General features: G+C 46.5%; 1 protein-coding gene and 1 long non-coding RNA gene across 9 annotated transcripts in view; one reads left to right on the top strand and one right to left on the bottom strand.

Annotated features, from left to right (window-relative positions):
- Nucleotides 1-223: 223 nt before the first annotated feature.
- Nucleotides 224-3,163, bottom strand: ADRB1 (adrenoceptor beta 1). The gene has a single exon (XM_045803186.2). The coding sequence runs from the start codon at nt 2,935-2,937 to the stop codon at nt 1,537-1,539; it is 1,401 nt and encodes a 466-aa protein (XP_045659142.1). The 5' UTR covers nt 2,938-3,163; the 3' UTR covers nt 224-1,536.
- A 215-nt stretch (nt 3,164-3,378) lies between these two features.
- The window catches only part of LOC123795976 (uncharacterized), a 148,748-nt gene continuing 137,870 nt past the window's right edge, over nt 3,379-14,256 (top strand). For 3 of the 8 annotated variants that reach the window (XR_015724723.1, XR_015724725.1, XR_015724721.1), the window contains exons 1-3: nt 3,379-4,079; nt 11,117-11,288; nt 12,564-12,737. This is a non-coding gene — a long non-coding RNA (uncharacterized LOC123795976). The remainder of the gene's footprint in view (nt 4,080-11,116; nt 11,289-12,563; nt 12,738-14,256) is intronic. The other 5 variants (XR_006780636.2, XR_015724727.1, XR_015724722.1 and 2 more) reach the window with 4 other exon arrangements.

The following is a 14,256-nucleotide window of genomic DNA, read 5'->3' on the forward strand; positions in this document are numbered from 1 at the left end:
AAGTAGTCTAGAATACCTTGAATCCGGCTGTGAAAATTTAGGGCAAGTCTGCAGCTCTCAGTAGGTGCATGCCTTATTTGGTCTAGAGGCATTTTGCTATGTTACTGAGTCATGAAAAGCTATTAAAAGAGCTCTATGGGAAACCCAGCCTATATTTTGAACAAAACAAACTGTCTTTTCCATTATCACTGACCCCTTCCTTACAGACACACGGTACATAATCTTGATTGTGCTTCATTGGTATTTATTGCACATGGACCAATCCCTCACACAGTAGTTAGTTGCACCAGGGTATAAATACTTGGTAAAACACACACAGGAAATACCATTTACACACGAGTGCTAAATTTTACCAGCAGATTCACATGGGCACTTGGACATAAAAAAATAATAAAAATCCTTAAGATAATTATATTTGTAATATGGATACAGTTACAGTACCATGATAAAAGAGTATAAAAATGTATTTTTCCAATAAATCATTAGCTCAATAACATAACAGACAACAGAAGTAGAGTTTGAATTTTATTTTAGTTTTGTAAGATCTGCCCCCTGCCCCAGTTAAAAAATATTTAATTTCTTTTTGTGCAAGTAGTATCTTGTGTGGACTTTACAATTCCTAACACTGTGCAAAAATGGTATTTGGAACCACTCCTTGTTTTGTGTTTTGTTTTTTTACCCATGTGTGCAGTAATCTGAACTGTTTCCTCCTGTTTTTTTTTTTTTTTTCTGTCCTGTCTTCAATGGACAGAGTCACATGTCACAGAGGCTCAGCGCCTGGTCCTCCCAACTAATATTGATACATAAATAAGCTGTTTAATATAAACAAGTCTTTCTATCTTGCTGTGCAATGTGCACAGTGTGAGGTAGAAACCCCTCAGCCTGACCACCGAGGCGCGCGGGGACAGCAGGTTTGCCCTACTAAAAGAAAGCAAGGTGAGGCTTGTTCCAAGAATAGCTTAAAATTTCTTGAAACTGATTTTTGCATCCATCCTTTCCTTTGCTTCAAGAACAGGAAAAATCATTACTCAGGAATTAAAATGAAATTTCTCTGGAAAGCAAAGGAAACATGTCCTGACAACTGTCATTCCCCCTTCTCTCTGTCCAGTTGGCTGCTTCCGTTCCCTGGAATGGGATGGAAGCCAAGTTGATAGACTTTTACGCTTCTCCCTTCCACTACCCCAGTCCTTGAAGCAAGTGTCAAAAACCACCTGGAGGGAAAAAAAAAAAAAGACAACCCAAAAAACTGAAGATGCATTACACGCACACACCAAAGAAGGCCGAAGCACACACAGAAAAAAGGAACCCAAGACAAATCTGCAAGCCACTCTCCCACCCCTCCCCAAACTTTCCTTTCTGTGCAACGGTCCGTGGCTTTTGTGTTTGTCTTGGATGAATCCGACGAGGTTTGCGGGCTTCGAGTTCACCTGCTCTGGGTCTTGCGTAAACACAGATCTCTTTCCCCCGGGAAGCCTTCAGGGGCGCGTGGGTGTTCTTGCTCCCGGGGCGCGGGGAGCCGGCAGCGCGCGCCGGGCCCTACACCTTGGATTCCGAGGCGCCCGCGGTGCGGCCCGGCTCGTCCAGGCTCGAGTCGCTGTCCGCCGCCGCCGCCCCGCCGTTGCAGCCGGCCCAGGGCTCCAGCAGGCGCGCGGGCGGCGCGGCCCCGACGTCGTCGTCGTCGTCGTCGTCCGAGGCGGCCCCGGGCGACGGCGGCCCCCGGGCCCGCGGCAGGCAGCCCGAAGCGCGCGGCTGGTCCCCGGCGGCCGCGTGGCTCCCGTGGGCTGCCCGGCGCGCGCAGCAGAGCAGGCGCTGGAAGGCCTTGCGGAAGTCGGGGCTGCGGCAGTAGATGATGGGGTTGAAGGCCGAGTTGGCGTAGCCCAGCCAGTTGAAGAAGACGAAGAGGCGGTCGGGCACCAGGTCGCGGTGGAAGGCCTTGACCACGTTGGCCAGGAAGAAGGGCAGCCAGCAGAGCGTGAACACGCCCATGATGATGCCCAGCGTCTTGAGCGCCTTCTGCTCGCGCAGGGCCACGAGGCGCGAGGGCCGCCGCTTGCTGACGCGCCCGTTGGCCAGCGGGGCGGCGGCGGGGCGCGGGGAGCCGGGCGCGGGCGCGGGCGAGGGGGGCCGCGCCGGGCCGCTGAGGAAGCGGCGCTCGCAGCTGTCGATCTTCTTCACCTGCTTCTGGGCCTCGCGGAACACCCGCAGGTACACGAAGGCCATGATGCACAGGGGCACGTAAAAGGAGACGACGGATGAGGCGATGGCGTAGGCCCGGTTGGTGACGAAATCGCAGCACTTGGGGTCGTTGTAGCAGCGGCGAGCCTCGTCGCCCTCGGCCCGCCACCAGTGCATGAGAATGGGCAGGAAGGACACCAGGGCCGAGATGGCCCACACGGTGCACACGAGGGCCCGCGCCCGCGCGCGGGTCAGCAGGCTCTGGTAGCGGAAGGGCGACGTGATGGCGAGGTAGCGGTCCAGGGCGATGACACACAGGGTCTCGATGCTGGCCGTCACGCACAGCACGTCCACCGAGGTCCAGAGCTCGCAGAAGAAGGAGCCGTACTCCCAGCGGCCCCTCATGACGATGGTGGCCCCGAACGGCACCACCAGCAGCCCCATGACGAGGTCGGCGCTGGCCAGGGACATGATGAAGAGGTTGGTGAGCGTCTGCAGCCGCGGCGTCTTGGCGATGGCCACGATCACCAGCACGTTGCCCGCCACGATGAGCAGCACGATGAGCGCCATCAGCAGGCCTATGCCCGCCGTCCACTGCTGCGACAGCGGCGCGGGGCCCTCGCTGGTCGGTGTCAGCGGCGAGGCGGACGGCGACGCGGGCACCAGCAGCCGCGCCGCTGTGGCCGCGCCGTCGGGGAGCGGCGCGGCCGACGACAGGTTGCAGGGCTCGGAGGCGCCCAGGGCGAGCGCCCCCGCGCCCATGCCGAGCTGCGGAGGCCGGGGGCGGGGGGTGTGGCGGGGTTGGGCCGTGGTTGGGGAACACCCCAGGGGCCTGGGCGGCGGGGCGCGCGGAGGGAGGTCGCGGCCAGGTCAGGACAGCCGCTGCGCGGGGCCGGAGGCATGGGCGCCGGGCGCCTTCCCCGCCGGAGCCGTGCGCTGTCGCCGCCGCCGCCGCCGCCGCTGCTGCTGGAGCCGCTGCCGCTGCTGGAACAGCCGCCGGGACCTCAGCATGTTTCTGAGCGCGCTGAGCCCGCAGCCCCGGCACCCAGCACCCACCCCACCCCGCTCCCACTCCCCCAAGCCAACCCCCGGGACCTCGCGTCAGGCTCCTGCAGCCAATCCAGGCAAAGGCCCGCCCCTATCTAGTTCTCCCCCCCATCCCAACTCCCCGCACCCCCCCCTCCCACCGCCCGTTCAGCTGCTCCGGGGAGTCCGGGGCAGATCGCCGCACGAGCGCCGCCCCCGCGCCCGCCGCTTCCTGCAGGCGCGCCCCTTCCAGGGCCCGGCGGTTCCAGGGCCTTGTGCCCCCTACCGCACTACTGCGCCCGGCTCCCACCCACGTCCCCGCCGCCCCCTGGAGCCCCCACTCTCTCCCGCAGTCCGCTCCCTCCCGCGCCCTTGTGGCCTCCCGCGCCGGGCTCCCTCCTGCGCCCCACCACCTCCGGCATCCTCTCTACCTCCAGTGCCCAGGTTCCCTGCGGAGCAGAGCGCGCGCTCCCCTTAGCGGGGAGGAGACCTCGGCGTCCTCCAGACTCCCGAGCGCCTCGGACAGTCTGTCCGCAGGGCTTGGAGGACTTTGGCTGCGAGGTTGTTTCTCGGATCCGGCAGCCTTGCAGAGTGTGTGTAAAACCCTTCCCCCGTCAAGAGGGGACCCAGCCAGCCCGCGCCCTGCCAGCTCGGGGGATCGGAGGCGGGTGTGAGTGGTTAGAGGAAACTTTCCAGCAGAGCGCCTTGCCCGAGCAAACCGCGCATCTGTCAAGAACGCTCTCTGGGCGCTCTTGCAAGGAGCTTCTGTTGTTCCAGTGCGGTAGACGCAGAAAGGAAGCGAAGGTTTGTGCATCTGACAGCTAACGCTGAGGACCAGTTGGAAAATCACACACTCCTCAGCCCCAGCTAATGAATATGTGAGTATGATGCAACAGCGGGTGTCGATATTATAAAGAGAGGCTTAAGGAAACACAAATGTTAACGTAGAGTAAATGACACCGCCAAGAACAAAGAACACATTTAATTACATTTCGGACTTTTCACATTCAGCAATAACACCTGTATCTGTGTTTTATTACCCACATGATTTTATATTTTGAGCTGGGTCAATACAAACAAAAAGGTACTGTTAGTTTGGGTTGACGTCATGAGCTGACATTTCAGATTCCTGGGGCTGGTCGGTTGCTTTCTCCTTTGCCCAAGTTCCCAGATTCCGAAAACTCTAGGATTAGTTTGGGAGGGATGAGAGGAGAAAATATGTAAATACTCAAGAGGATTAATATCCTATAGCATGTAAAGTTCTTATCAGTGGCTTTTGAATTGGCGAATGAATCCGTTTGAGATTGACGAGTTGTTAGCCCAGTTGTGGGTGGCTTCTATGTGGGGAACAGCCACCTGGAACACAGTGCAGCAGGGGGACTGCAAGCCCCCTCTCTAATCCCCGCCACCATGACGTCCTCAGCTCAGCCTTGAAAATAAAAAGCCTTTCATGGAATCCTCGAGAAGTAAACAGCTTCTAATTACCCATGTAAGGGTGCACGAAAGCGTTACACACTGCTCACACGCCTTTCTTGCCTTGGAGTAAAAAGAATAGGGTCTGGAAGGAACATCACTATCTGGACCAAACCCATATTCTTACCTTGCAGAGAGAGGCTGATTTCCACAGCTACCCAAGTCAAGAGCTAAAAGCAGGGCTTATTCAGTTTATAAAGTCAAGCAGTTTTAACCACCTTCCCTTACTTAAATCCAAACATAAATTTGCTTCAGGCCCAAACTGGATGATCAATCAGTGTTACAAGGCCGGTGGGTGTGGGTGTGGGTGATTTGTTTATTCACCCCTGCGCCAGGACTTGTCAGCCGAGTTCTGCCAACTTGGGGAGATTGAGAAGGGGGAGCAAGGAGAGGAGGGGGGCTAGAAAGAGGGGAGGAACAGGGACTGCACCCTGAATTTAGCCTAAGCTCCCAAGAGCCTTAGTTACCTGTCACTGCAAACTTGTCTCCCCTTCGGGCTTCCATCTGTGGCCGCCCTCAAGAGGCAGACTCAAAATAGCCAAGGGGTTGGAAAGAGTTGAATTTGACGCTGCCCAGGAAAGGGGTTCTGAGTGCCGGGCCATGGAGTGAGGTGTAGGGAATGTGGGGAGGAGGCTTTCTGTCCTGCGCCATCTTTCTGTCAAGAGGTGTTACTGGAATAGTGTGTGCCAAGCTTAAGTGCCCAGGATGGGCCAAGGGATTGCATTTGTGCGAGCGATAAAGCCAGAATGTGTTGTAGAGGTTCAGTGCGGAGGCCTGGATGCCAGCAACATTGCCACAGGTATACGTGTCTATGCATTTGTGTACGTGATATATAGATACATGCATCTGGGTACAGGTGCATGTGTATAAACATGCCAAGTATCAGGGCATGGGATTTGAATTGTCACAAAGCTCTCGGGAAACTTTTTTTCCCTGCTCAATCAGAGGTACATCAAACTCCCCCAAATTTCTGGATAATAAATACCTTAAATCACAAATATTTAAAACCAGAAGATTATTTTAATAGGCGTTCCAACACAGGAACACAGCAGACATAAAGGGGTCCCTGGGATTCTTGGGGCTTTCTTTCACTTGTACTTATGGAAGAGTCTGGAATAACCCATGTTCAACTGGAGTTAGCTTCCTTTTAAAATAAAATGTTCTCGGATCTCCTTTAAATCCTACATTTCATGACACTTTTTGAGCTACCCTTTTTGGTCCTCGCTGAGGATATACATAAAGAGGAAAAGGTTCACCATATCTACTTACATAGGTGTTACATGTTGCAAGTTCAAAATTAATAACTCTGCCATTTCCCCCTTCCCTCCTGGAAACTGTCAAAATGAATCAGTTCTTCGGAACCCACTGATTTGACAGTACTTTATGAAACAACAGAAAGCTCCAACAATAAATGATGATAGGCGCATGGGGAGGGAGTAGGCTCCTTCCTCCGTAGTTCCCACCCCCACCTGCCTTTTCCATCCCACTACTCTCCTTACATATCACACTTACCATGGTTTCTCTTTGATCTCCCAGCCTCTAAATCTCCCCCCTCCATTTAATCTGGCATCCCACAGTCAAATTAATATTTCTAAAATGCTGCTTTGAAGCACGATGCTTTTGTGTTCAGAAACCACTCCTCAACTTGGCATTCAAGGTCCAGTTCCAAATGGCCTTTCCAGCACTGTCTTTTGTAGAATTGTCCCTGTCACCCTAACTTGCAGTACTGCGTTCTTTTTCCTTTTTTGAATCTATACTCCTCTCCTTCTTCTTCTTCTTCTTCATCTCCTCCTCCTCCCCCTCTTTCTCCTCCCCCTGCCTTCTTCTTTTTTATCTGTACTCTTTTTCATTGGGTTCTTTCCACTAAGAATCCCCTCCTCCATTTCTGTTTCAATAAATTCAGCCTTCAAGATTTGGTTGATAAGTTTTTTATTTTACAATCGTCCCTGCCCACTGTTTCTGGAAATGATGTCTCCTTCCTCTGCCTGCAGTAGTTACTTTGCTAATTGCATTTCACAAGGTAATTAACAATATATTGCCTTTCGACACCTCTTATATTGTGATTTAATTTTCATATGTTTTTCTTTTTTTTCTCAGACAGATTGTAAGCTCTCTGAGAGCCAGGACTATCCTGTACATTTTTATATTTCCCATGTTTATTAATATTTACTTAATTAACATAAAGCTTTGAGTCATAAATATTTCCCGTTTAATTTATTAAAATCTCATTATTTACTAGCATGAGAAATAATTGAGTGTTTTTGGAGTTACAATCTTCCCTCATGCTTAGAATTTACAGTAATAATTCATATTCCTGTAGTCCAGTCCATTTTTTTCATGTAAGTATTTCAAAAATACTTTGTAAATACAAGGTAGGCTCATGAGATAAATTTATATCATACCTACTCAGTAATGAATAAAGCTGGACATAGGTAATAGGTTTTCCAAAGGGGTCACACAAGTCCACATCAATAAAAAGCATTACCTAATCTTCATAAATATTTAAGGTGAATGACCTTTTTCCTTAGCCTTCATTTGTGATGCTGTATTTCCAGGCATTTCTGCTCTGGGTGAACAGCTGATGACTTGAATCTTGTTTCAAGTTCTAGATTGAATTCAAGGTCTGTACAGCAGTGATTAATAGTACTTCAGCCACCTGTGGTTGCAAGCCAGGAGCTTGGCCAACACATTGCCACTCTTGAGTTGATTTTGCTAGAAAATGAGATAAAAATTATAGTGAAGAGCCTAACCGGACAACTGTTGGAATGTGGGCCAAAGGAAGTCTTGGGGGGAATTTCCAAGTAAAGCCCTGAGAAGTGTGTCAAACCAGTAAGTTAGCACAATTTGCCTTGAGGCTGATCATGGGTGGCGGGGTTTGTTAATCAGAGCTCAAGTGGCTGTTTCCGAGGAAAGATACACATCTGTTCACATAAAGCAATACTACTGCTGAAACGGTCACTCCGCGCTAACCAGAGAACAGCCTGCACCCGGGGCTGGCACTTAAGGTCATATACTGGTTTTGCAGCCACAATTTACACAGGGACAAGCAACTCCATCCACTGCGATAAGAATGAGGACAGTGTGTAATCATAGCAAAGCCTGGACTATTTGGAAAATTCAAAAGCTTTCCTCTCTCCCACTTCCTCCCTCTTGCCACCTCCTCCTCTTCCTGGTGTGTCTCATGAGTACATTGAACAATGCTAGAGCCAATAACAATATTTTTCAAAATTTGGACTTATTGGAAAGTGTTCAGACCTGGGAGGCAGAAGATCCAGGTTTATGTCCTGGCTTTGTCACTTTTCAGTTTGACCTTCCGCAATGGCTTCATCTTTCAAACCGACCTACCGTTCCTTCCCTCACATGATTGTGCGTGGATTAAACAAGAGAATGTACGTGAAGGTTTCTTGAAATCACGTAGAGCACCGTATATTCGCAACACATCAAATTCAGTCTTACCCAGTCCTCATGACATTTCAAAACATGGAAGGGGCCAGAATTGGCTCAAATGAGAGATCCATTCACTTAAATCAGCTTCTCTTTATCAGCTGGACTCTTCTCTCACACCAGATATTCATATGACTCAGAGGCTGGATAACAGTGAACTATTTTTAAATGCTTTTACCTTTGGCACATCATCCTTTTAAAAAAGTTTCCCCCCCTTTTTTGTGCCCTTCCATAGTACGAGCCCTATTCTATTTTTTAAAAGTATTTGTTTATTTGAGTCTCTAAAATAAATTCCTTTAAAGTATTTCAGCGGTGAAATATTAGCAGTAAAGGATTTTTCCGCCCTCAAGTCAACTACTTAGCACCATGACTAGTAACTTGGAAAAAAAAAAAAAAAAAAGGAAGGTAATGCAATATAAAAGTAAAGCCAACTTTCAAAACTTCTGTTCTTAATCAGTTGTATAATGAGTAAAAATGGATTTGTGGCCGGCTGGTAGCTTACCTTCAGGTGCTCGTGGCAATAGGAATGTCATTGCTACCCACGAAAAGCATTTGGCTAGGAGGCGTCCTTCATTGGACCCAAGTCCAGAGCTTGTGGTGACAACAAGCTGTGCTAATTATTGAAAACTGTAGGTTTTATTTTAACAGAGTCTTACCGTGTTCCAGATAAAACAATTATGTTGTAACCAGCCAAGGAGTTTGTAACAACAAGAATCCCTCCCAGCCCTTGTTTTAAGTTTCTGAAGGGTGGGAATGATGCCTTTTAAACAGTTTATCTTCCATTTATGCTGGCCATGTAGTTGGTACTTTATAAATTTCCTGTGGAATAAAAGCTTATGTATAGTAGAATTTCCCAAATAAAAGAAGATATTGTGTTTTCCGTTCATCCATGGAACATGGCATCTGGGTCATCCAGCTGAATGGAATTGCCAAAGAGAACCAGTGGAAGAAACTAGTTGTCCTCTCTGCCTCCCGCCAGGTGATAGAACAAATCATTTACATTTCGTTCTTTTTCACTCATTACTTTGAGACACCAAACAGGTATTTTCTTTCACATGTTTTTCCACTTTGTATTGTATAGGTATTTTTCTGTTCACGTACTCATTACTTATGTACTGCATAAAAGCCCATCCAGACCCACTCAATATACAGAGGCATGGCAGGTCCTTTGCCTAGGAAGGGCTGAGTCTGAAGACACGAGTGAGACAGTCTAGCTGCTACTTTGGTGTTGACAACCAGTACAGTCGGTCTTCTTGCTTTGAAAATAAATATCAACCCTGGGACATGACATTTATTTTCCACAATGTCTCAGCTTTGCAGCTCCTTAAATTAAGCCTGCTACAGACTTTTATCTCATGATAGATTTCTGCTTCCAGAGCATTTTCCCCTAATTAAATGTTGAGGGGGCAATGACTGTCTTAACAGACCTCTTCTAAATAGGCGTTACTTTTTACACTGGTGGAGAAATGGTTGGATTTTTTTTCTCCCCATTTTAATATGGAGAAACTGAAGCATAAGGAGAGAGACGTGCTTAAGGTTTCAAGGAAAGGAAAAGGGGTTCTTGACTTTCCTGCCTCCTGAGCTAATCTTCAATTACCAGAACGTGCATCCTTAACAGATTTTGGCTCACCTCTGACTACTTGTTAGCATAATTCAATTGCATGATATATTTGGGTCCTGGAGCAGGTCGTGGAGTAATTTTTTGAACACAACGCTCTGAGCAAGTGAAGAGATTCTGTCATGCAATGTTTATTTATATTGTTCAATTGGTTTAAGTATAAGAGACCTAGAAGGATAATCATATTTAGCCACCCAAATGAAATTCTCATTGTTAGTACATTTCAGTGTGAATTTCCGAAAGTGCCACATGAATGCTAACTCTGAAGACAAAGAGGACACCAAAGAAAAGCCAAGCAATTAAGCAATTTGGTTTTTTTGTTTGTTTTTTAATATGTAACTGGAAAAAGATTTCACAGAAGACTCTTACTGAGAATGAAAGACTCAAAAGTTGTGACAACCTTGGGGATTTTACTTAAGAGTCTAAATAAAGCTGCTTGGGAGTTTGAAACAGAAAAATGAAGAATCAAGCTCTCCTTGCTTTGCCTTTCCACATCCTAATACCTTTCCCAAACCAGGTGGTCACATACACTTGAGCTGCAAGGCTCTCTGAAATGCTGGGAAAAGGCACTAATAGGGTATTGGCATAGTCCTGAAAATATTTTTTTGCTTGTTCTGAAAATGTCTGCCTCTGACTTGTCACCATTTCCATCCTACTCCCTACCTTTCCTCTCTCCTGCTGCCAACTACTTTGAAGCAGGCATGTTTCACACACCCCCCCCATGACTAATTAATAGAGACTATATGCCTTTTCATAGCTCTCTCTTGCGGATAACAATATGGTCTCAGTTTATAAAAATCCTACATATATATATATTCATATGTAGAGTTTTCATAAGTCCTCATCTGGGAGGTGACCTAGAATTAAAAAAAAATTTCTTAAGCAAATTAAAGGCCCATGATTAACCTTGCAAAAAATAATAATCAGTATTTTATAGCATAGCCAGTCTTGATGGCAGATTTTGAAAATATCCCTGGCCCATGCAGTTTTGTTTTTTAGATGCTTTTTATTACATAATTTCAAATTATGGCGGAAATTTAAGCAAGGTTACACTCATTTTAATGATTAGTTTTGACATTTACCTCTCTCTATACCATAATGATTAAGAATGCAGGCTCTGGCATGAGACTGCCTGGGTTAAAATCCAGGTTCTGCCACTTAGTAACTGGATGACTCAGAACGAGTTGTTTGAACACCTCAGGCCCCTGTTTCGTCATCTGTTAAATGGGAATAATAATATCCTACCTACTTGGGCGCTGTTTGGGAGGAGTCAGTAAGGTAGGGCATAAAAGCATTTGTGATAGAGCTTGGCTTATCGTAAATACTTAAAAACATCAGTGCTTTTTTTCCGTCCCCTCCCCCCCGCCCTGGCATCACCAGCACCACCAGCACCACCAGCCCAACTACAGATCACGGCATAAAGCAGAAAAATCTTCATTCTGTGCAAAACCAAGGGTGGCAAAGAAGGCAGCTTCCAATCAGTGGAAATGGAATAATTGAATAAATGTGTTCTTTTTTAAAAGCGAGAGGATGTAGTAAAGAATCTAATTTGGTAAGTACTCTTTTGGTTTCAAAGGCAAGTTTATTCCTTTGTGGTCATTTAATCTGATTATCGTTCCGCTTGGGGAATTAGAATTTCCTAAACTAATTCTGCATCATGGAAAGGTCATTCCAGAGAGTTCCACCCTATGGTATAACCATATTCCAAGTATATGAAACAATAATGACAAAAGAAAGCCTCACTGGGCTCTTGATAGAGAAGCCTATTTCCCCAGATACAATTGATCCAAGCTGCTGCTTTTTATGGGGTAAATTCTTCAGACCTCAAGGAGGCCAGAAGATTCTCTTGTGACCTGCTTTGTGTCAATGTAGCACAGTCCTTCAGTTCCCTTGAGTACAAGGGGTCTCACCACCTCATCCCCTGAGAACGGAGGGTAAAGAAGTAGGCAGCAAAGGAAGTTTTTCCAAGTCTCTGAGGTTCGACCCCTAGGAGACTCTTAGACCCTAACTTGGAACTATTAATTTTATTTCAGAAACAGTTTCAATGCCTTGTTTTTCCGGTTTCTGTTCTTTTGTAACAGACTAGGAAAAACAAACTGGAGCGAAGGAGTAAGGCTGGTGCAGGGGGCAAACGACATCCAGGAACTTTCTGTTAGAACACAGGGAAACAAGGGATGCCATTTACTGCAGAGACAGTGTTCTGTATCCACAGCCACTGATGACCCCACATCATTAAGAAAGATTTAGATGGCGTTTACCCATCCTCCGTTTAAGAAATGGAGTGTGGCTTTTAGAAATATCTTTATTAAGAAATAGTAGTATGAAAATTTCAGAACTTCGTATTTTCCAGAAAACGTCTGTTATCTAGAAAATGAATTTATGTGGACTATTTCATTCTCCAATGATGCTGGATCCATAAGGTGTGAGTTAGATGGCTAGAAGTCCAAAATCAAGGTGCCAGTCAGCTCGTTCCGAAGGCTGTGAGGAAAGGGTCTGTCCCACTTGGCTCCCCTTGGCTGGTAGTTGGCCATCTTTCCTCTGTGCCTGTCTGTGTCCAAATATCTCCTTTCGATAAGGACACCTGTCCTATCGAATCAGACCCACCTTACTGACCTCACTTTATCTTCATTACCTCTGTAAAGATCACGTTTGGAGATCCAAATAGGGTCACATCCTGAGGGGTTGGGGGATAGGACTCCCAACACATGTTTTTTTTGGGGGACACATTCAACCCAGAGCAAGATGCTACTTGTATGTGAGGAAGTTTGACACCTTATGCACACTCTGTAGTCACCTGTGTTTCAGAATGTTCTATTATGTCTTCTAGGACAGATGACAAGGAGAATGACTTCTCATAGTTCAACGCTAAAGATGACCCCCCAAATAAGTAGCACCCAGACACTGGTGAGAACAGTCACCTTTCTTGTAGGATTACAGCTGGCCACAAAGTCACGAGTGCCACCGGCTGAATGTGGTCAGATCAAGTTCCCGTGTGTGCTGAGTAAGTAGCCTGGGTCTTCACATGGAGGGGGAGGGGTGCATGTGAGCCACATCCCTGTTCACTGTGTGCTCCAGGTAGGGTTCCATGCCCTGCTCTTTTATCGTTTTCATTACACACCAAGAAACTCAATTATTGTCTTGCAAATGAAATAGAAAAACTCAGGTATATGTTAATAATTCCCATTCAAGGGGAAAAAATCCGTCAATCCATTCGGTGGGTTGTACAGACTACTTTTCAGTGGGTTGTTTTGACATTGTGGAGACACACAAACAATTGTTCTTCGCAGCTGCAACATGGATGTTATTTTTTCTGAGCCAGAATTGGGGTAACAGACAGCAAATAACTGGGTAGGAGAGATACAACAAACCTTTATAACTGAAGAACAAAGCTGGCCTTTGAGGCAAGATAAACTCAGGTACTCACTCATATAAAATCCATTGAAGAACAGGATTTTTATGACCTTAAAGTAATGATTTTGATTGAGAGGGTGATTCAGATCCTAAAATATTGGCAAGCAGAGGTTTGACTAAGAAATAACTCCCTTCAGTATATCAACTGAGATTTATTATGGAATCTGAAGCTCATGAACGTTCTAATTTTATCCACCCTTAAGTGGTAGATCTAATTGTCCTTTGTGGATGCCGACGATGACAGAGCTGATAATATTTTAACCTGTGCATGGCCACGGACCAAATGAACCTGGCTTTTATGCCCTCAATACAAAAACCAAAAAGCCCCACCTGATTAAGGTCCAAGAACTCAATCTGAGCATTTGTCTTGCCATTTGATATTAAGAAATGGCTCGCAGCTATCCTGGATGCTGCTGCTGTAGGAGCTGAATATGGAACCGGATGCCTGAGTATAAAAATCCGAGGATCTCTGTAACACAGTACGGCATTCTGTGTTGCCGTGATGCCAACTCCTCCTTACAGATCAATCTGTTACGTGCGTGCTATGTAAACAGCATGAATTTAGATGTATATGAAACAGTATTTTTAAAAATGTCACATCTAAGTGTTTTTAATGACTAGGTTAGTTCAGTGGAACAATCTTATATAAGACGGCACTTAAAGAAAAGCTCAGATCTGTGCATCTGAGCATTATTTAGTCATCTGTTTGTGCAACTATATTTTTAACTTAATTTATGATGAACAAATAGTCTTTCTGAACTCCCAAGCTGTGTTTCCATACTTCAGTTTCGTTTATTTTCCTCTCAGTTTCCTTCAGAACCCATTACAGAGAACTTTCTTTGGAAACTTCGTAAAGTTAGCAGCATCCGTCAGAAAGCACCAAACCAAACAACCAAAATTAAAAACTGAGAATAGAATCATAGGGCATATGCGTTCTTTCCAAAGCAATGTCACAGAAACAGATCTGTGTCCCATTCTCTCTCTCTTTCTTTTTCCTGTTTCTTTTTATCTTTATTGAAAACATCATCTGTGGCCGTGTGAAATGTCTGCCAACACTTCCGAGTGCCAAAGAATCTTTATACTTTTGTTAATCGAAGTATCACTATGTC

This window comes from Ursus americanus, chromosome 6, assembly GCF_024610735.1.
Source record: "Ursus americanus isolate L20-20 chromosome 6, mUrsAme1.1.p, whole genome shotgun sequence".
NCBI classification, from domain to species: domain Eukaryota; kingdom Metazoa; phylum Chordata; class Mammalia; order Carnivora; family Ursidae; genus Ursus; species Ursus americanus.

Excerpts from the sequence above, each read along its gene's own strand:
- ADRB1 (XM_045803186.2), bottom strand. The coding sequence starts at position 2,937 with ATGGGCGCGGGGGCGCTCGCCCTGGGCGCCTCCGAGCCCTGCAACCTG.